Source organism: Perna viridis, chromosome 4 (genome assembly GCF_037379345.1).
Source record: "Perna viridis isolate PV_CMFRI_1.1 ecotype Kerala chromosome 4, ASM3737934v1, whole genome shotgun sequence".
NCBI lineage: Eukaryota > Metazoa > Mollusca > Bivalvia > Mytilida > Mytilidae > Perna > Perna viridis.
The window spans coordinates 1,313,263-1,336,432 of NC_142448.1; the positions used below are offsets into that span (position 1 = coordinate 1,313,263).

Here is a 23,170-nt window from a genome sequence, read left to right on the forward strand (position 1 = left end):
AATGACCCATTGAAATTTTACAGATCAATAGAAATGTCCCATTCTCAACTTTTTAATCCCAATCACTGCTGGCAGTATTGAATTTTTTTATGAGGCCATTTTTTAGCCATTTTCACCAGTTGCTTGGCTCCAATGATTTTTTGTTTCTCAAGGAAACATAGTATTCTTAGTTGAATGGTGATGATGAAAGTTTGATGGGAAAATAGGGCATGGGGAGGGGTGGCTTTTTTCCAGAGGTTTGAAAAACACACTGAAGGCATTTCCTACATTTTATAGTGCCTTAGGTGCTCAGTGGAACTTGCAGCATTCATCACTTTATGCTCTTTTTCAGCAAATTTTTGGTCAAACATGGTAACAAAGCATGATAACTGTACTTACTTAATTAATATGGCATGGTTCGCCAGGTGAGTGATTCAGGCTCTTCGAGAGCCTATTGTTTGTCATATTCAGATATTCATTTAAAATTTGGTTAATTGCTTTACCATGATAAATTATAGACCAAGTGTGAATTAAATACACAAAAATTAACAAAAATTTCCTTTTTTTTTTACTTCACCTTGTTTATTAGGAAACATGTCTGTAATCAATAAATGTAATTTCTTTAGATCATGGCATCAGGACTTGGTCGTGGTGGTAGAGGTGCTGCACTGCTTCAGGCCCTGAAGGATCCAATAAGGAGGCCAGGTGATCAACAAGATGAGGTAATATTCAAGTTTAATTGCTAAACAGAAGATTGACTCTTCACATGAAAAAATGTTTTGTTAAGTTTTTGTGTGACTGCAAACAATTTGTGGTGATATGTTGGAATGGTGCTGTTATCCTGGTCATTGTCTGTAGGCACTTTGTTTTTGTGGAAGTGTAAGTGTAAGTGGTGTTCTATTGACTCATTTATACATCAATAACAATCATGGAAATTTATTTTACAATACAACGACCATAGTGGAGAAATTGACATTTTTCATTCTCAAGGTTCCTATCAATTTTATGCATGTGACATCACATTAATTAACCTGGTAACACCTATATTGTGACACAGTCAATTATATTGTATATTGGAGCTTCTCTTTCATTAGTAAATTAAAGTCCCGGCCGAAGGCGTAACGCCACTTGTAGATACCTTAGTTATCAATTAAACAATTAACCACAGATTAGTCCAGAATTATATTTTTCTTAAGGTCCCTATTTTGTAACTTGTTGATACAGTATATATTATCTTGTATCTTACGATCCTATTGGCGCCTGTAATTAGATGTCTTTTCTTCCATTGAAGTCAAACATGATCGTGATGCGAAAACAATAATCTTCGATCGGAAAGCAGTAAAATAAGAAAATCAGGATTTCAAAATTCGTAATTTTGAAGAGATGGATAGTTTCTTTCATCATTATGTATCTGTTTGCAAATAAATATGAAATATATTGATGGGAGAGGGGCACCTGAGTCTGAGATAGGTGACTAAAGGGTAAAAATGTGGACAAGTTCATTTTAAGTCTGGGTAAGTTATTTTTTGGACACTCTTACCTGTTGTAAGTCAAGTTGACCAAAAAATTCCTTGCAGATGATATTATTTCACAATAATATCGTGTTTAACCAACATCTTTTTGAGTTTTAGGGGCCGTGGTGGCATAATCACTTTTAATTGTGTTTAATATTCAACCTGTCATCTCTGTCCTTGATGCAAGTCTAAAAATTATGCACCCACAAAATCTTCAGTTGTGTCCCATTATACATACATTATTCCTGTTATTTCACAGTTAGAAAACAATTAAGATAGCTTCATATAATTCAGCTGCAAATCAGATATTTGAGTGCCCAAGTTGGCTTAATTGGAATTTCCTTATTGACGGGGGAAAAAATGCATTTGTATTATGGTGTATTATGTTGCACTGTCATTATCCATTATCAGAATTGTCTTCTATTTGGTTTCTTGACAATAACTTGAGTATTTAGCAAATAGTTAATTGTACAGAGGGTCATATGGCATTGTATGGACTGGTATGTCATCACAAAATAATTAAATGGATCGAAGCACAGCTGAGGTCCATATAATTTTAAAGGGCAACATACCAGTTCATATAATGCCTTTGACCCTCTGTATGATTAACTATTTGCTATATCATACCTTCCCAGCTGACAAGCTTTATTCAAAAAGGTACTCAACTTTACTGTGTGATGCTGAAGATATCATTTTTAGCTCACATGGCCAAAGGCCAGATGAGCTATTGCCATCACTTGTCGTCCATTGTCGTTAACAATTATACAAAACTCCTCTCCTCTGAAACTACTTGACTAATTAGAACCAAACTTGGTATGAATGTTCCTTGGGGTATCCTGCATAGTATTGGTATGGGGATTTTTGATTCGTCGAAAAACATGGCCGCCGTTACTAAAAATAGAACATAGGGGTCAGACAGTAGTTTTTCACATATATCTCCTAAACCGTTAGGTTTAGATGAATTCTGACAGGGTGAAAGTGTTAAGCATGATGAGATCTATCTCTGGTCAATCTGGTTTTAATCCGTTAAGCTGTGTTGGAGTTATTGCCCTTTTTCAACGATTTTTGCTATTTTTAATGTTATTACTTCCAAAAATCTTCTCCTCTGACACTACTTGACCAATTGAAACCACATTTGGTATGAATGTTTCTTGAGGTATCCTGCATAGATTTGATGTGGAGATTTTTGATTCATTGAAAAACATGCCCCCCATTACTAAAAATAGACCATAGGGGTCATACAGTTGATTTTTTTTAATATATCCAGGTTTAGCTAAATTCTGACACAGGTAAAAATGTTCAGCATGATGAGGTCTATCTGGTCAAATTTTGCTTTTAATCTGTTAGGGTCTCACTAACCACTTCTAACGTTTCCATTACTTTACATGTTAAAAAAGTAATTTTCTCACTGTGAATTCCCAGGACAAATGACATCTTAAAGCTGCATACCGTTGCGAAGCTTGGAAAATAAGGCTTCCAAAATCATTATGCTAATGGTACGATGATAGTAGAAATTCTTCACAAAATTTACTTGAATAAATAATACTGAAAATCCATATTTTTACCTGTTCTGCTAACTGACAGCATGGAGGCATATTACTCACACATGTAAACAATATTCATACACTTTTGTAGTTAATTACATATATGATTTTAAAGTACACATTCTCAGCTTTATTTTGACTACTTTTAATCATAATACACACAAATAATGCACTTACAATGCATATGTCTAGGTTCAGTGTGTTTTTGGTACTACATAGGGGGATGGCCATTTGACCCGGAAGTGGTTAGTGAGACCTAGGCCATGTTGGAGTTATTTCCCTTTTTCAATGATTTTTGCTATTTTTAATGTTATTATTTTTAAAAATCTCCTCCTCTGACACTACTTGACCAATTGAGACTAAATTTGGTATGAATGTTTCTTGGGATATCCTGCATAGAACTTGTGTGGGGATTTTTGATATGTCAAAAAACATGGCCACTGTTACTAAAAATAGACCATAGGGGTCAAACAGTGGATTTTTTAATATATCTCCAAAACCGTTAGGTTCAGCAGTATTCTGACATGGTTAAAAGTGTTCAGCATGATGAGATCTATCACTGGTGAAATTTTGGTTTTAATCTGTTAAGCCATGTTGGAGTTAATGCCCTTTTTCAACGATCTTTGCTGTTTTTAATGTTATTTCTTTCAAAAATCTTCTCCTCTGACACTACTTGACCAATTGAAACCAAATGTTATGAGTGTTCCTTGTGATATCGTGCATAGAACTGATGTGGGAATTTTTTATCCACAAAAAAACATGGCCCCCATTACTAAAAATAGAACATAGGGGTCAGAAAGCAGTTTTTCACATACATCTCAAAACTCTTTCAATTGCTGAAATTATCCTTATTATAAGGCCTTCAAAGGTCTGCAGGGATTAAAATTGTTAGGCCACTCCTTGTAAGAGTTATTGCCCTTGAAAGATGAATTTAAAAAAATTTTTCTTTTACAGTTTTCAGCCAATATCTTGAAACCTATAATAGATAGCAAGAAACTTTCAATTGCTGAAATGATCCTTATGATAAGTCCTACCAAAGTCTTCTTGAGTCAAAATTGTTGGACATCTCCTTGTTAAATTTATTACTCTTGAAAGACAAACTTCAACAAGGTGAGCAATTCAGGCTCCTGGGAGCCTCTTGTTCTATATCATGCAAACCAATTTTGTCTTTTTTAGCTGTGCCATTGCAAATTTTGCAAAACAAGTCTGTCAATGAAAATAACCCACACCTACTGGTCCAATATAATTTCCAGCCGGTTCATATAGCATTTTATGGACTGATGCAATTTAAATATGGAAATGGACGTATCATTTCTTAAAAGTATTATATTAGTGTATGGATTTTTTTGAAATTATGCTACAAGGTGCCTTACCACAAAATGAAGGCTGGGATTATTTTTGGACAATACGATTTGAGTCATTGAAAATTTACGGGTTACAAAAGGGGCTAGAAGCAAGCATTTTTATGATTTATGGACATAAAACTAAACTGTAAGTGAACATTTGGATTCATTTTGATTGTTGTGATTTGTACCATTTAGGAATAAGGGGTCATAAAGTGCCAGAAACAAGATGTCTGGACAGCAACTTGTCTAGAAGTGAACCAATCGCTTAGATTTTACCACAAGGTGCCATGCAATAAGAAGCTGTGATTGATTTTGGGGGTTATGACTTGAATTGTTTTGGAATTGGAACTCATAAAGAGACCAGATACAAGCATGATAATAAATTGAGTGCAAGTGAATTGATTTCTTGATACTACTTAGTGCATTATCACAAAAAAGCTAGGGCTGATTTTAAGGATTGTGACAAGCCATTTAGGAACTAGGGATAAAGAAGAGACCTCTTCAATTCTGGTCAAATTCTTATCTTGTGTGAATAGTTAATTGTAATTCAAATTCAAAGTTGTATCAAGCTTAATGGTGTGTTCTTACTTGCCCCAGCTGTTCAGGGTTTGACTTCAGTGGTCATATCCAGTTAAGCCCTGCAAAGAATTTTACTAAAAGTACTAGTAAATGCACCTGATTTTATGTTTCTGCCTGTATGAATGATTTATTTCCTGTTTTTTTTTTTTAGCAAACACAACCTACCAAACCAGAACAGCCTCCTGTGCCAATGGGACGGGGTGACTATCTGAGGGGACTAATGGCTGCTCGTTCAGTGCCTTCTCCATCATCAGCTGGTATAGATATTATTCCTTATTGTAGTGCTGGCTAGTTCACTGGATCAAGGGATTCTGAATATACACTACCATCAACCTTAGTTTTAATTTCTCCACTCTCCACAATGGAATCAGTGTGTCTCTACCAAAGTAAACACCAGTGCGGGAAACCATTTTTTCTTACAACTTGCCATTCTGGCTTGTGGAATATTGATCTTGCTAGCCAAATAGAAATTCAACTAGCCAAATTTTTTGGGGTTTTTTTATCTACTATCATCTGTTTTCTCTTGGATGTAACTATCTTTTGCCTTTCTTTTTCTTTCTTCAACTACTTTTCATTTCCATTTTCGAATATTCCCTCCCATTGAAGATTTTCATGTACTTTACAGTAACAAAATGAGTACTCCATTTCTGAACTCATATTTTAAAAAATAAAATTATCTTTCAACAGATTCATCATTATGAAACTAGGAAATGTTTATCATTTGCTTCTTGTTCATTTTTATTTTTACAATAAATAACTAATTTGCAAGGTAACATATCATAAATTACCAAGATAATTTCATTTGACTACTAATACGAGATTGGGACCGTCACGTAAGTTTTCGGCACATCCTGTTTACCGGAAATTAAAATGGCAGATCGTAAACAATGCTTTACAAGTCAATAAAATTGTGCATATCATGCCAAAATTTACTTGACATATTCAAGCTAAACTTCTTAAAATGTAGGGAACATATTTTTAATGTATGATGTTAAGGGATGTTCAATTGAATAACCTGTTAGCTGGTTAACTTTCCTTGGAACTCGCCAATCAAATGAGGGTTGCCAAATTGACGAGTGTAAGCTAATGAGGTCTCGCCAAATTAAACATCTAATCGTATTTGGCAAGCTGGCGAGCGGTGGTTTCCCACACTGAAAACGGATATAAAATTTTAATATTTTCAATTATTTTTATTGTTAGGGAGTCCAATGTCATAATGTTATTGCCTTGGAAATCGGAAATATTCAAGCATTGTCGGTTCATTTCAGCTGATTATATATGTTCTGTTTCCAGATGTTTTTTTTAATAAAAATTATACAGAAATATTCATTGTTTTATACAATCAGCTAGTAAAGAGCATTTTATTCTAATCAATTTCGATTAACGGTTTTGCTATACATAGAGTATCGTTATTTCTTGGCAGACGATGTTTTTCAGTGGCACCAGATTTTTTTTATTACTTGCATGTTTGATGCGTGATGACAACAATGAGCCAGTCATATTTCGCCTTTTAAATAGGAACCAATCGATTTGCTGTATCCTGCAGTTACTAAAAATATATTTTTCTTTCCGAAAAATAGCGGGAAGGACATTCGCTTATCGATTTTCTGAAAAACAGTGTTGGAATTCCTCCAAAATGGTAAGTTTCAACAAAGAAAAATATATTGTTATAAAATTCAACTATAATTCTTGCTTTTAGTCAAATATCATGGCGATAGGAAGCGTGGCTCACTATTTCTTTTTCAAGACATTTTTCAAGGACTTGCGTGAACTTAATCCTTTCAGATATGGCTGATGCATGACGTCAACAGGTCATCAGTGATCAGTGGTATCTCAGCTTTTAAAGTGAATTTAAGTAGAGTTAGCTACCGCTTGTTGCTAACATCTATTTAGGGATTTATTAATCCTTCAGCAATTCATCTTCAATTTATTTTTTCATTGGGATTTGGGTGTGTATAAATATAGCTCTCTATTTTTGAACATTGATTTCTTGGAAAAAATTTTAACAATTTTGAGAAACTTGAAAACTTCATGTTTACATTATGAGAACAAGAATTTCAATAAAGATTAAACAGTTACACAGTTATTTGAATGTTTATTTTCTGGATCAGACTGTCTTGATGTTTTAAGATTTATATATCACGAATGTAAGTTTCCTTAAATAATTCATGAATCATGACTTACCGTCACGTATCCAGATAATGATTAAATATGAGAATAAGTATGAAATTTACAGGGAAAATCAGTCTATCCTGAAACAAAGTAGTGAATGGTGGGGATGGGGAAATGGAGGAGTGGGTAATGTTCCTTACTAAAAAAGGGAAAGCCTAAAAGGGGTATAAATTGACAAAAAGCAAAGTATCTAATTATATAACTATCATATAGAAATGACATTGCATATGATTCAATTACAGTAGTATGATTTACAGAGACAGTCTGATCAATGTGGAAATGTTGCATCTATTTAATAGTTATTTAATTTTTGTTTCAGTATTGATTTTGCTGCATATTGCATTTAAACTTACTATGAATGAAGGAACACCTACAATTGTCAGGGAAGTATATTTCTTTTGCCCACTTTTGGACTATGGCAATTTTTCAATCCATGCTATTAAATGAAATTACTTACTGAACATTTCCTTTATAAATTTAATAAAAGATATCAATTCAGTGTTGTAGGATTCTCCTTTCCCTTCACGCAGGGCAAGTTAAATTTTGGTTTGGGAAAGTTGTTCATTATGCTTCACTTCTCCTTTGCAAGTGGAAAAACTGAATTTTTTAAAGGATTTCTTAAAAATTCTAAGAGCGTACATTGATAGTGGGAAAGTTAATCTTCATTTAAAGCTTTCCTGTAGAAACCTTTTTTTTTTTTTTTAATCCATGAACACTGGAATTGGAGTTGTCTATAATTAATAGAGTAAACAAGAAAAATGAAAATTTTATGATAATTAATAAGTCCATAAAATAAAAAGATTTAATTTTGTCAATAATGTCATGAAGATGTGTGCATTTTTTGCTATGGAAATCACTTTTACAATTAAAATTTCACTTTCAGTGGATGAAGCTGAAGAAATAATATCCAAAATAATTGACAATACATCATCAGGATCAACATCTGATTTGCCTGCAGTAGACTTGACATACAACAACTACTTACTCCTTTTAGAGGGTTTACTTGCCAAACAACTCGATGTTCAAACATATTTACCTGATATTCTTATTGTTCCCTTTCGGCAAATGCTGAAGGGGACTTAGGTTTGCACTCCGTCCGTCCGTCAGTCACACTTGGTTTTCCGGACTTTTTTTTTGTAATGTCCATCCAACATGACAAGTTACAAGTTAAGTTCGAATGACATTATGGTTGAACGATTTTTACAGAAGTTATGGCCCTTGGACTTAGAAAATTTCATGAAATTCTATGTTTTTCGGACTTTTTGTTGTAATGCTTCATCCAATTGATTTCATATTTGGGATATAGTCTTATCATGACAAGTTAAGTTTGAATGACATTACAGTTGAATGATTTTTATGGAAGTTATGGCCCTAGGACATCGAAAATTTCATGAAATTTTATGTTTTCTGGACCTTTTTTTGTAATGCCTCATCCAATTGATTTCATATTTGGTATATAGTCTTATCATGACAAGTTACAAGTTAAGTTCGAATGATGTTACGGTTGAATGATTTTTTACAGAAGTTGTGTCCCTTGGACATCGAAAATTTCATAAAATTTTATGTTTTCCAGACTTTTCTTTGTTATGCCTCGTCCAGTTGATTTCATATTTGTTAGCTAGTCTTATCATGACAAGTTACAAATTAAATTTAAATAATATTGTGGCAAAATGGTTTATATGGAACTTATGGCCCTTTGACATAGAAAATTACATAAAATTTTATGTTTCATCATTTTGATGCAAATTGCTGCTGTCATTCTAGAGTTATTTGCCTTTTTATTCATAATAACGAAGTTTTTTTCAACTTTCCAGGTGATAGAAAGAGAATGTCTTTATGCAGCTTTCTGTAATGCAAAAATTTTATTATCTACTGTAAAATGAAGCTCAGGTTTGATTTTGATGAAATTTGCTTTTGCTGTTCAAGAGTTTTTTTCTCTTGATTGTTGAAAAATAACACCATCCATTGTTAGTTTACATATATCAAAAAAAATCTGTTCAAAGGCCGAAAGGGGACACTGTATTGCATCAGCAATACTGTCAGAATGCTTGTTAAAATTGATAACACAATTATCCTTCCTAACAAAATAAAAAAATGACATTCAGCAGGTGTATTCAGAAGGAGCCCTATCAGAAATTGATATTGTACCTGTTTCAAATGGTAGGTTGTGGACTTGCAAATAGAACAAAAATAGACAACTATTTAAAAGGTAGTGTAGATCAGATTACAAACCTTGATGTGGGCGGGCATCTGATGCTAACCTGAAAAGGTAGTAAGACATCTTTGGCCTGATAATGATCCTTGCTCCCTTTTTCTAAGGTTATGATTGTCAGCTTTATTTAATCACTGAATAGAGCTGGCAACTGTCAAGGTTAAGTATAATGATTTGTTTTGGGAAAAAAAATCTGCATGTGGTACATTTTTATCACATAAAGCAATTTCATTGAGAAATGTTTTATGAGTGAATTACCTCTCCTTCTTTGAAGAAAGTTAATTCAAATACAGTTTAATTCATTAAAAAGGAGAATGTTTTTGAAAAGAATCAGTACATGTCTCCTTTTGATGATTTAATAGTATGAAATATGCAAAAGCATAGTATAGTTGTAAATAGTTCTGATATTTTGCGAATTTTAAAGGTAAATAAAAACTCAATATTGACCTCAACGGTAAAAAAATCAGGTAAAATTACACCAAGAACAGAAATAATTGTTTAAACAGACCAAATAATAATTCTTCAACAAATTATGTCAAAACAAACAGCAGCACATAATAGACCAGTCGAAACCTGCAGAGCATGTCCTTTCAGAATTTAAATAGTATTTTTTAAATTCGTAAAAATCTCTGGGTGGCCATTTTGAAGGCAGCCATTTTGAAATATGAATACTTGCAATTTGAAAATTTAAATCCATTTTATAAGTCCTTAGCCTGGTCTTTCTAGAGAGCCATGATAGTTATGCCTATCACAATTAATATCCGGAAAGTTTTTGCTCTGAAAACCTTGCCTCCTATAGTTTTATAATGGTGCCATGTCTAAAAATACCTTGGACCCAACTTTAGGTCACTGTTTATCTTTTTTTCAAATAGGGATTTAACTTATGTTTTGTGATATATTTATTGACTGGACTGTTGTGTTTAAATAATTGTAGATCATGCTGTATTATATGTTTTTGTTTGTGAATAAAATTAACCTAAAATGTTATCATTATAAGCCTTCTAGTTTTCAATATGGCCTGATTTCCCAAAAGGATTCACAATGAAGGTATTATAAATGTTGTAACTTTTTTGTTTCTTAACCGATTTCTAATCTGTTTTTTTTGCATTTAATTTTTTACAGTGAGTCCCACCAAACAAAAAAAAACAACGAAAGCACATTTGAAAAAAAAAATATTGGACTCCCTATTATTGTAGCTGAAATGTTATTCAGCTTCAAGAATCATATAATATGTTTTAGAATGAAGGCAGAAAACTATAGACATATGTTTGAATGATGACTCCATTGTGTTGTGTGGCAACACTGTGACTCCACTCATATGATCTCCCCAGCGGAGAGGGGAGAAATTGAAATTTGTATTGGCAATAGTGTACATCTCCTGGGGCAAGTGAAATTTTGCTCTTAGTAATTACATGTGTTGACTTTATGTCAAGTAGAAAACTTTTATTGCAAGACTTGGTAAGATTTGTATATTGAATTAAAAATACTCTTGTGTTATAGTTCATTGGTTATTGGTTATAGAAAAACATATTATTGAATCACCACAAGACTTACTTCACACCTGGTTGCCAACACTTGACATGTTTAATTTTCATATGCTTGAATGAAGGGTAGAAGAACAATAGTGATGCTTATTTAAATAAAGAAATCAAATTCAGTTTCAAAATGTACTTCATTGACTTTCTATATGATTTGCTTATTTTCTCTATTTATTGGACAGCTAGATATCAAACATTTTCTCTTGAAACTACTGGACAGATTGTAACCAAACTTCCCTTGAATGTTCCTTATGATATCCTTAATAGTTTTTGTATGGGAAGTTTTTATCTGGCAAAAAACATGGCCACTGTTGCTAAAAATAGACCTTTTGTTTAGCTAAAATATGGCAGGGAATAAAATTGTTCAGTATAAGATGGACCTATGCCAGAATTTTCAGAAAGATCTGTTAATGAATGTTTGAGTTATATTTGAAATAGATTTTTTTCCAAAATTTTACATTTCCAACTTTGATGCTCTGAAACTACTGAATAGATTGTTACCAAACTTGGCATTAGTATTTGTGAGGATATCCTTAATACTCTATATGTGGAGATTTTTAATCTGTTGACAAACATGGCCACTGTTATGAATCATAGAGGGGAAGGTTTTATATCTTTATTACTACTGAGTGAAATCTGAATAGTATATAAACTTGTGTTATTTAATGTCAAAGTTATAATAAACTCACTGTGGCTCATTTATTATGACCTTAAAATTGAATTACATGGGTTGATATGTTGTGATATTCAACATTCACTCCATTTGAAACCTATGAAATAAACAAATTAAACCAAAAAGTTTATTGTGAAAATGCTCACAATGGATCTCTGCTGATACCTACAGATCAGGATTTATGTCTGACCCTAAACTCAGGCAAATCCATCTTGCGTATTATTTTTTTTCATCGTTTGTAGCCAAATATAGGCTATGTAACTGGTATTCCACTTCTAAAATAGGTATATATAATTTCTATGGTAATGACTCATGTGTACCTGTTTGATTATGTTATTTGTATGTGATAGGTGCACCAGGCCAAGTGGCACAAGAAGGGACTGTCAATTCCGCACCAACTGGTAGAGGCCGAGGACTTGCTGCTTTCCAAGCTATTTTGACGTAAGTACTACACATATGTTATTGACTTAATGTCATACGTGTATGATATAGTTTACAAGCTTCTGGTGATATATTTCATCACAACTTAATTTAAAGCAGTGCTTGTACATGTGTTATGTTATGGCGCAGTCGATGTAAGCTTCCGTTTTAGGACAATTTGTTTCCGTGCGATAACTTTAATTGTAGTTGACCAATGGTTCTGAAATCTTGATATAGTTTTTTACTTTCCACTAAAGGAAGGTGTCTAAATAATTTGGACTTTGTAGCCTCTGCTGTTTTAGAAAAGGGGGCCAAAAACGGTAAAAAATGGTGTTTTATTAAAACCCATGTAGAATGTTTTTTTTTTCTTCCCTATTTTAATTATTCTTGTTTTATCATGTTCCTTATGTAATTCTGGTAAACAAACGTTTAAGCAGATTTTATGTGTTTTGGGTAGTTTTCAATTATAAGGGGTCATAATTACGGCAATGCCAAAATTTTTCGTTTTTTTTTTTTTTTTCAATTTCCCAAATTTTTTTTATTGGATAGCACATTAAAATACCTGCCTGTGTTTTTCCCTAAGATTTCAGATATTTCTTGCAGTTTTCGAATTACAAGGGGTCAAATGGGCTACACCTGGAGAAAAAAAAAAAAAAAAAAAAAAAAAAAAAAAAAAAAAAAATTTTATTTTGGTCTTTATTTCAAAATTTTTTTTATTTGATTCTTCATAAAAATTCCTGCCTGTATTTTTCAATCAGATTTCAGATATCTCTTATGGTTTTGAATTATAAGCAATCAAAGGGATCACACCGGAAATAATCTTCTTTAATTTTTCGTTTGATTTAAAAATAATAATTTTTCATTGGATTCCTCAGAAGAATCCCTGCAGTTTTTCAATTGGATTTCAGATACCTCTTACTGTTTTCTGTTTTCTAGTTACAAGGGTCAAAGGAGCCACACCTGAGAAAAATTGACTTTTTATACCCCATGCAAAGAAGTTGCGAAGGGTCTAATGTTTTTGACTTGTCCGTCTGTCAGTCCATCTTCAGTTTTCTGGATTTTTTTTTTAAACTCTTGCAGATATTGACATGATTTTTGGTATTTAAGAACACTATAAGTTACAGGTCAAGTTTACATTTTGTTCTGCTCCGATGATTTTTACTGAAATTATGGGCCTTGAACTTAGCAAAATTGACAGAAATAACAGTTTTTCAGACTTTTTTTTTCTCTAAACGCTTGCAGATTATGACATGATTTTTGGTATATAAATTCACCATGATAAGTTACAGGTCAAGTGTACATTTTGTTCCGTTACGATGATTTTTACTTTGGATTAACTAAAACTCAAAGAAATCACAGTCTGGAGTTTGAAACTACCATTCTGAGTAACAGAATTTAATGAGAAGATAAAGGTCTAAAGCCTGAAAAAAAACCACTCTTATTCCTTTTTTTTTTATTGGGGTCCTTCTTCATATATTTCTCTTCCGAACAAATTTACTTGAGTATCCAACATTGGGACACTTACTAAGGTTTTTTAATTTATTTTTGGTCTATTTTAATTTAAAGTTTTGTGCAATTAAATATGTCCATGATGAATTGTAAGTCCTTATGCTTTAAGTGTGTCAAAAACTATTATTGTGTCCACACTTGCCCCAACTGTTCAGAGTTTGACCACTGCAGTTGTATCTTGCTGTGCTTGGCAAAGATTTTCATTCAATATATTTTATAATTCAAAACCCTTTCCTCATAACAGTACATGTATGTATACCACCTAGTGCTACTTGTCACCATTTTTACACTATTTTGCCAGGGAAATCACCAATAGATGTTCTTTTGATGTTTTGTATTAAACTATTTTTTGTCAATAGACCTGAACGCCTACCCATATACAAAGAATAAAAGTGACTCCCCTTGTAATGTGCATGTATTATCTTCAATTGATTTCAGTGCATAATTATTTCAGAGCTGGGAGAGGACAACCTGCAGCAAGTCCAGCCAGCACTACACAGGTATCAGAACCACCACAGCAGACATCTTCTACCCAGAGATCCCCACCCCGTAGTGGTCCAGCCCCAGGATTAGATTCACAACAGAATCAGTTAGAAGGAAGGTTTGCTAGAATGGCTGTAGATGAGAGACATGAACCAGTCACAAGAATGGGGAAAGATGGACAAGAGTAATTTATTTGTATAATATATCAAAATACATTATAGATAGGTTTACAATTAAAACAATACGTAGTTATGTAGTTTTTGTAGAAATTAAGGAATATATGTGGTGTTAATGGTTGAATCATACTAAACATTGATAACATATTCATTTTCATGAATTCTATTGAATGATATGCATGTAATTTTGTCCATATCAAGTTTCAAAATTTTTAACTTGAACCACTGTACATGGATACATACCACATAATGGCAGACATGAGAATCATATGTTGTGCTTAATATATAAATAATAACCTAATGTTAACTTGCAGGCAATTAGTTTGAACTAGTCAAATATTACTACTGAATTATCATGTAGTACACATGAATCATGCACTTACGGTAATGATAAATTATTAGGGGACACAAAAAGGTAGTTTTCCTTGCTAAAGGAATTTCACTAATTGGCCTCGATTATTAAGTCATTGTTAAGGCCACAATTATAATACTTTCAGGAACAAAGTTCAGGGGGTATATAGGAATCTGTCTGTCTGTGCAGATTTATGTCCCAAAAATTGCATATTATGGAACATTTTACATTTGCTTAGGTAATGTATATTTGTGGTTTTCTAATAGTGTGTGAACATTCCAAATGATAATTACATCCTTTACGATTTTTCCATAATTTTTACAAATTTTGGGTAGAGTATATATGATTTACAGTCTAATATTTACAGATTTCCAATTTTTTCCAGTCTGAGTCATTTCAGAATAATTAACAAAACATGTTTTCCTCTAAGACAAATTTGAGATGTCTGATGGGCCATCTGCTGCTAAAATAAGAAAACTACTACAGCAGTCATAATAATGGAAATACATATAATTAGTACATCACTTTGCATCACAGCATCGGTACAGCTTTATTTTTTTTGGGTAAAATTTCAATTTTAATGATGATTACTGACAAAATAGTCAAATTGCTGACTACTCAATTTTTTTTACTGATTGTATCAAAAAGGGGGTTGGCATCTATGTAACTATAGACATTCACATAAAAAACATAAGCATAGGAAGAATGTGTTCTATAGTTTTATATAACTAGCAATAGTTCTATTACCCAAACTGCTTAGCTTTTGAGGATGGAATTTCTCTCAGGCAAGAAAATCATTACATTTATTTCAGTTTTGTACTTCAGTTAAGTTTTGACTTAAATATGAAGACTAGTGACAGAATATGAACTAGATTGCAAGGTGTATGACAACTCCAAATTTTCGTGGCGAGTTAATGGAATTCTTGGCTCAGATAAAGTGTATTTAAAAAGATTTTTCTGCCTCTATTTGTAGAATCCCATTGTCAGCTAATTATATCAGGATCAAATGTGCCAACCCTGGTGTGTACCAATATCATGTGGACTATCGACCAATGGTGGACAGCAAAAACATGAGGTTTAGATTATTGAATGAACATAAAGATGTGATAGGCAATGTAAAGGCCTTTGATGGGACCATTTTATACTTGCCTATTAGGTTACCAGATCAGGTATGCTGCAACTCTATAATAATGACTGATGTATTGAAATTGTATGTAAAATATTTATAGCATTATACAGTAGACTCCGGCAAATTGGATATCAAAATTGTCAACAAAAAATATCCCTTTATCCAATATATTGAATTGTCCATTGGACACCTTTTCCCAGGTTTTTTTTTTGGTGGGGGGGGGAGGTGGTGGGTTTATTGTCTTTTTTGCAATACAGTGAAACTTCTCCAAACCGGCCACCACTGGGACATGAAAAAATGGCCGGTTTTGTGAAAAATAGCAATGCATTCTAAGAGTTGTTTCCATTCATGTGTTCTATAACTCTACACCTTGTCAGTTTGTTGGTCAAGACCTATTTAATGCCAATTCAAAACTTTTGGCCTTTTATTACATTTCAAAGCTTGCATCATTTGTAAATGATTTGATTTTACAAACGGTACTGCCAACAAAATAATGTTCACAGTTTTGAAAAAAATGTGTGAAAAAGATCAAAGGGCTATTGATGGTAAGTAATTATTTGTATTCCTTTTCGTAAATTACCTATCAACAAAGTCTAATAATTTCACCCCTATGTTGTTTTGGCTTGGGTTCAGGTCACATTAATTGACAGTTAAAAGATCGTAAAGATCGTACTATTAAATGAACCCAGTTGCCTGCCGTGTGTACACAACAGCCAACCAGTGACAAAATGTAATGTCAGGATTAAATTTATTGTTTAATTAACTAAGGGGGTTTTTAACATCCTTGACTACCCTGTCAGGTCTCGCATGGATGGATTGTTTAACTACTGTCCCCTTCAATTATCATCTGTCCACTGACGAAATGCAAACCAATCAGAAGGAATTATTAATTATGTAATATTACGTAAACATTTAGTTTTGTTGACACATTTATTACAGGTGAACAATAACTGGGCGGCCAGAATTGAGAGGTTGTTTTTATTTGAAATATGTAACTAAAACTGAAAAACCGGCCGATGTACGGCTTAAGGGGGTGGTTGGTCTATTGAAGACAAAATACACAGGTTTTAAGGTATATCAGCCGGGACTTTTGAAAACGGACGGTTTGAAGGGAAGACCGGTTTTCTGAGGGCCCGGTTTGAAGAAGTTTCACTGTATATTCATTTGTGTACTGTACAGGTATAGGCACAGGTAACATATTTGCATTATATTTATGTTCTAAAAATAGCTATGATTTCCCGGGAGTGGATACTCTTGTGGAAACAGCTATGATTACTGATGGAAGTACATTAAAACCTTATCTGAAATAACTGGAGAAAGAAGTTTCTGAACAATTTGTATTATCACACTATCAAATATGTATTCCTTTAAAAACTAGTTCTTATTATTCCAACAAGCTATTCAGATTTTTAGATAAAAGAGTTTTTAAAAATAATCTGTGCAGTCTGTTAACCCTTTTTTCGCTGTAGATTGTATGAAGAAAAAGAGTGTATGGCAATCTTTTTTTTCTTTTTACTTTTATTTCTCTTTTTTAAAATTCAGTTGTTATTATGAAATGACATCCAAAGAAAACATTCTTCAGATTGTGTCAAATTTCTACATATGTACTGAACACATCAGTCAGTAAAAATTCTGAAATACGACCGATTCTGCGATGAAAGAACAGTGGACTACACAAACATTATGTAGGGCATAAATCAAATATTTTAAACAAAATACGAAATTAAAAAAACTTTTTGTTAATGTTAATCTCTCTTTATTGTGAACAAAAACAACAAATAACAAGTTGTATTGTTTCTGTCATGGTAATGTCAAACCTCTGGTCTACTTCTCACAGGGAGAAAACAAAACATATCCCATTTGTTGATATCCTCAATTTCCAATATTCAATTATACAATAACATTTGTTCTAAGTATATGAGAAGTTGTTTGTGTTTTGAAATATTACAATAGCTGATATATTCAATTGGCCGATATCTGATTACGTGGAGTCTACTGTATTGGAATCTTGTCATCCGTCTGTCATTCTGGCCATTTGCATTCAGCCTCTATCTTTGTTTCTACTGAATTAAATTGATTTCAACTTTGGTATGTAGTTTCCTGGTGATACAAGTACGACATATTTTGAAAGCGAAAAAGGTATTTGTCTGATATCAACCATAAAGCATACACTGGAATTTTCAATGCATATAAATGATGGTGGATTCTTTATGCTCCATATGATGGGAATGATTGCAAGTATAATTTGCAGCTTCATTGATAATAGCCAAGGGTCCGGAAATTTTGACAGCTCTTGTCAGACATTTTATCAAATTTCAGTAGACGTTTGTGTCCGTCTTTTACCTGCCTAGATCGAGAATTAAGTTTAAAACCCCTTTTTGTAGTTATTTAACGATAAATATTGGAATTTGTGTTATTCCTTCATGTACCCTGTCTTTTACAAAATATCTGAACGAGTGGATGAGTTCGGTTTCGACCACATGTGGACGTTCTGACTTGAAAACAAAACATTGTGTCTTTCAGACTTTTTCATCACATAGGCAAACAGCCAAAAACTATTAAGTGATGAAAAAAATGTTGATTATTTTAAAAATAAAATCGTGAATACATTTTGTATATTGATTTGAATGGGTTGTTGAATTCTGTATTAAAAAGATTCAATTGATGAATTAATAATTACAGACTATGACTGATTCGTACTTTCCACACCATGTGCTTTTGTTACCACTGAAAGATCGGCGGGAAAATGATGGAATTGACAATCTTTTTCTATTTTAATCAAGTAATAAATGTATGAAAATTCTCAAGGTCACGTCAATTAATTCGTGTACAAAGTGGTGCTGTACATGTAGCGTTATTTAATTATGCAATCAACTAATCTGTTACAGGTAAAATCGCAGTCACAGATGGCTGCACATCGTCTAATTAATATTGATGTACACCAGTCAAATAATTTCCAATAAGCAATTAGGAGACAGGTGGACAGGATGTTTATACATTAATAAAACCACGCTAACTGTAATTTACAAGGGTTGACAATTTTTTTATGTCAGATATTGGAAAATGGTCATTGGTAATTTGCAAAATTTGTTGGTCAACGACCGGCATTTTTTACCATTTCCGTATCCTTGATAATAGCCAATGATAATTGAGTAATTAGTCCCTAACTAGCATCACCAAAGGGCACTATAGGGTTGCACTCAGTCTGTCAGTTGGATATTTTCTGGATTTTAGATGAAATTGGGAACCTTGACTGTTGAACATTTCACTAATATGACATCTGTCTGGAATATTTTTTCCAAATGCTTGCAGAGCATATATGTATTTTTTTTGTATGTGAGTGCTTTATGAGATCAAGGATACATTTCAACTCAGTCTGTTGATCATTTTAAGAAAATATGGACCTTGGACCATGAATTTCACTAAATAATACCTACCTATGTTAAGGAACCTTAATGAGTTAGAGATAATATTGTGGATGTTTTTTTTATCGATTTTTTAAGAAAGTGTGAAAATTGATATACACCTTACGGGACATTTTTCTACATCATTTTTGTTAGATCATAAAGTCAAGAAAGGTCAAATTGTTCTTTATTTTTAAAGTTTCAGGGGTATATAAGTTTCAATTTGTCTGACCATATATTCAACTTGATTATTTCCACTATTCCTTTCACATTAAATTTCTTGCATTTTTGGATTCTTATATGGAGATATGTATATTGTCAGTATATTCAGCTATAAACTCTCAAAATCTTTTTTTAAAAGTACAAAAAAGACAAATTGTAAGACAATATTATATGGAAATTGATAACACTTTATTTAGATGTTTGTTATCATTATACCCCCTGCAATCAAAGATTGTCCCTCCATCCGTCTGTCCACATTTCTTGTAAGCGCAACTCCTAAACCATTCAAGGGATTGTTATGAAAGTTTATAGGAAGTTTGGGCGTCAAATGTAGATGTGTACAGAGGATTATAATTACTGTCAGAGGACTCCAAAAGGAGATCATCCGAGAAGCATTTTACATTTAAGTCCATTTGGTGCAGGAGATATTCTCTTGGTAAGCTGGCTCACAGTATTTCTATTTTTATTCGGTATCAAAGAGTGCATCTCATAATTTTTTTTTCCATTTTTTTAAGGAAACAGTAGTGAAGTCTAAACGATTAACAGATGGTGCTGAAATAACCTTAACCATTAGATTGACTCGTGTTGTACCTCCTGAGTCGTGTCTGATGGTCTACAATATTATATTTAGAAGGTTTGTATTATTGAGTTTTTGCTACCTACTAGTGGGATAATTAATTGGAAAGAGTGAATAACCAATATATGATCATGAGTGCCGAAGAAATGCCTAGATTTAAATCTTTCAAGTATTCTTGGTGTGAGTGATTATATTTTGGTTATTCGTGATAACCAATTTGTCATCCTATTTATTGTATAGATTTTCTGTTTAATTTGCGGCTATTTTCATCATATACTTTAAATTTTGTGATTGGTAGGTTGATATTAATGTAAAGACGTTTGGTGGGGGAAAGTCTTATGAGTGGAATTGCTGAATTAATTTCACAGGGAACATCACTGCTATCTATAAAGTATTAAGGGAAAAGTTTAGTAATGTATAATAATGCCTAACTAGGACCAAATTCTTTTACAAACCCTAATATTCTGTAAGACTGTGTACTTAATTAAATTAAAAAAAAAAATGTCTTTGCTGTCCGTGCCATAAACTTTTTCAAGTTTAAATCACAAATTTCAACAACTTCTCTATAAGTAAGTTAACATTCATTGAATCACTGCTTGAATCAATTTACAAAAGTCTTGTGTCGGGTTTTGTTGATATTCATTGGAAGTAGACAGCAGAGCGTATAAACTGTAATACTTTCTTTTTACAGGATCATGCACATTTTGAATATGGTTCAAGTTGGTAGATACTTCTACAATCCTAAAACACCATCAAATGTTCCTCAACACAAGTAGGTTTACAAATACATTACATATATTTTTGGTGTTTTGGATGATGAGAATGTATTTTAAGTTAGTGATATGGCTGTTTTAAACATTGGAATAGTTACATTGATTATCTGCGAGGATTTTTGTTCCACTATTTCAAATCTGGATTTTTCTGTTACAATTTTTTTTTTCTGTATATTTACTTCTGATTTCCAACATAATCCAACCGGTTTTGCATGTTAAAACCTTGTAAGCGCAACTCCCCCTAAAGCACTCAAGGAAATTTACTGAAATTTTATAGAAAGGCTTGCCATTATATGTTGATGTGCATGAAGGAATATAGTCGGAGGACCGTAAAGGGAGATAATTGAACTTTCATGTTATGTATGTTACTTCATTTGAAGCAGGGATATTTTCTTTTTGAGCTTGCTCACGGTATTTTTAGTTTTAGTTCTAAAAACTTTACTTTATAAGGTTTGAAATCATACTACTTTTTTGTTGTTTTTTCACTATCCCTGATCAAGTCATGTGAAGATCCTTATGTATGTTAGCACTTCACAAAGATTCAGGATATCTATAATCACCAGACTATTTTTTTTTCAAGTTAACAATGAAGTATCTTGTATTAATGTAATCTTAAAATTTTAACCTCATCCTGCTATGGTAGATATTATAAAGTAATGTTTTATGTATCATTGTTTATTTAGGTTACAAGTATGGCCTGGTTATATTACATCAGTTTGTGACAATGAAGGTGGTTTGATGTTATTGGCTGATGCTAGTCATAGAGTACTGAGAACACAGACTGTTCTTGATATGATGTAAGTTTAATGCAACTTCCTGTTTGAAAACTCTTCATATTGTGACATATTGATTTTAATGCAAAATGTTTATAAACTACTTATCACAGGGATTTGATTTTTTGTCATTAGCTTTACAAACTATATGTAACATTAAGGATGAAACGATTCATTGTGATATCTATGTATCATGGTACAATACATTTGACTGAGGTTTCGATATGATATGGTACAGGTCAAAATACAATTTGTTTTCAAATAGTTAATGAAATTACTTTGCAAATAGTAAAGTATGACATGTTCAAAGTTAGAGACGCTTAGAATGAAGCCTGGCTTCAGCAAAATTCATTGTTTTTAAATTTATTGACAGGTTAGGAAACTCATTCAAATTCTAGCCAATCCTGAACACAATTTTTCAATATATTTATTATATGGCTATATAGATTTTCGCTAAAATTAGCCAGCCCCTTCCAAAAAATAGCCTGTCTCGGGTTGGCGGGCAGGCTACTACTTCTAACTCTGCTATTGAAAATATTTTATTCCAAATTGAAGAAAATATTTAGGACAACATGCTGCTGTGTATCGTATCACGAGGAAGGTGTATTGTTACAGCCCTGTGTAACATACTGCCATAAAGCTTTACGAACTATATGTAAAATATTGCCATAATGTGGGATACTAATTCAAACCTGAACAACAGCAAATTCGTGACTTATGACTTTTTGAAAACATTTTTGTCACATTTATCTCTTGATTGTTGCATGTGTTTTTGTTCCAAGGCAATGTCAGTTTCCTGATTTATAAAAAACATTGTATTACTAGTCATTAGTGAACAATGGCTCACAGTACATCTTGTTGTAACTCAAGTCACTATGACAAACAAATAAAATACTGGTATAGCTCATTTAGTTTAAGTTATACAGAGCATGGGTCTGGATGTAAAATTTTTCAGAAAAAAAATCCATTATATTTCAGGCAAAGTATTGTACAGAGAAATCCTACAGGTTTCCAAGATGAATGTGTTAAATCATTGGTGGGATGTGTGGTGTTGACGCGTTACAACAATAAAACATATCGAATAGATGACATTGTTTGGGACAAGAGTCCAAGACATACATTCCCATGCAAAAATACAGGAGAGTCGATGTCATTTATTGACTATTACAGGTAAAGTTTGGAAATTGAAATCCTTCACATTTAGGAGATAACTGTGTTGTATTTTAAGATTTGGAGATATCAATCATGTTTTTGACAGTGGTAAATGAAGTGTACCGCCAATGCATCAACAGAGCCATTAAATAGGCATCAAATCTAGATTGACTACAAATACCATATTTTCCGGACAATAAGTCAGGAAAGTGTCAGCCTCGACTTATCGTCCACTTCGACTTACATAAGGATTTTTCTACGAATGTATTTCATTAGATTTGTTTAGTTCACTTTTGATTGCTTTAATTCAAAATTTTGGGTAAACTGCAATCAATGAGAGCCGTCACTCAAACGGTCAATTCGGCCATCGAACTCAAAGATTACTGATCAGTGCAGCTATCCTTTATGAATGAATATGACGATGTTAATGAAAACTTTGAAACTTTGAAACCGTTAACATATATGAAATATATGAACAGATCCTAGAAGATACATTAGCAAAACTCTTTTTTTTAACTGGAAAGACATTATAGAGTGTTCCAGAGTTATCGGACCTTAAATATGCAAATTTATACCCATTTACGGTATGTCATAACACATTTGCATGTGGCTCGTATTATAATCAGTTAAGGTATTATCTAAA

General features: G+C 32.7%; 1 protein-coding gene across 1 annotated transcript in view; it reads left to right on the forward strand.

Annotated features, from left to right (window-relative positions):
• Positions 1–23,170, forward strand: part of LOC148618384 (piwi-like protein 1) — a 65,893-nt gene that overhangs the window by 22,488 nt on the left and 20,235 nt on the right. The window contains exons 2-10 of the mRNA XM_088577267.1: positions 606–701; positions 5,114–5,219; positions 11,908–11,998; positions 13,941–14,153; positions 15,471–15,666; positions 19,768–19,886; positions 20,521–20,601; positions 21,286–21,399; positions 22,354–22,545. Of these exons, the coding sequence (XP_088433393.1) occupies positions 609–701; positions 5,114–5,219; positions 11,908–11,998; positions 13,941–14,153; positions 15,471–15,666; positions 19,768–19,886; positions 20,521–20,601; positions 21,286–21,399; positions 22,354–22,545 (1,205 nt within the window). The 5' untranslated portion in view covers positions 606–608. The remainder of the gene's footprint in view (positions 1–605; positions 702–5,113; positions 5,220–11,907; positions 11,999–13,940; positions 14,154–15,470; positions 15,667–19,767; positions 19,887–20,520; positions 20,602–21,285; positions 21,400–22,353; positions 22,546–23,170) is intronic.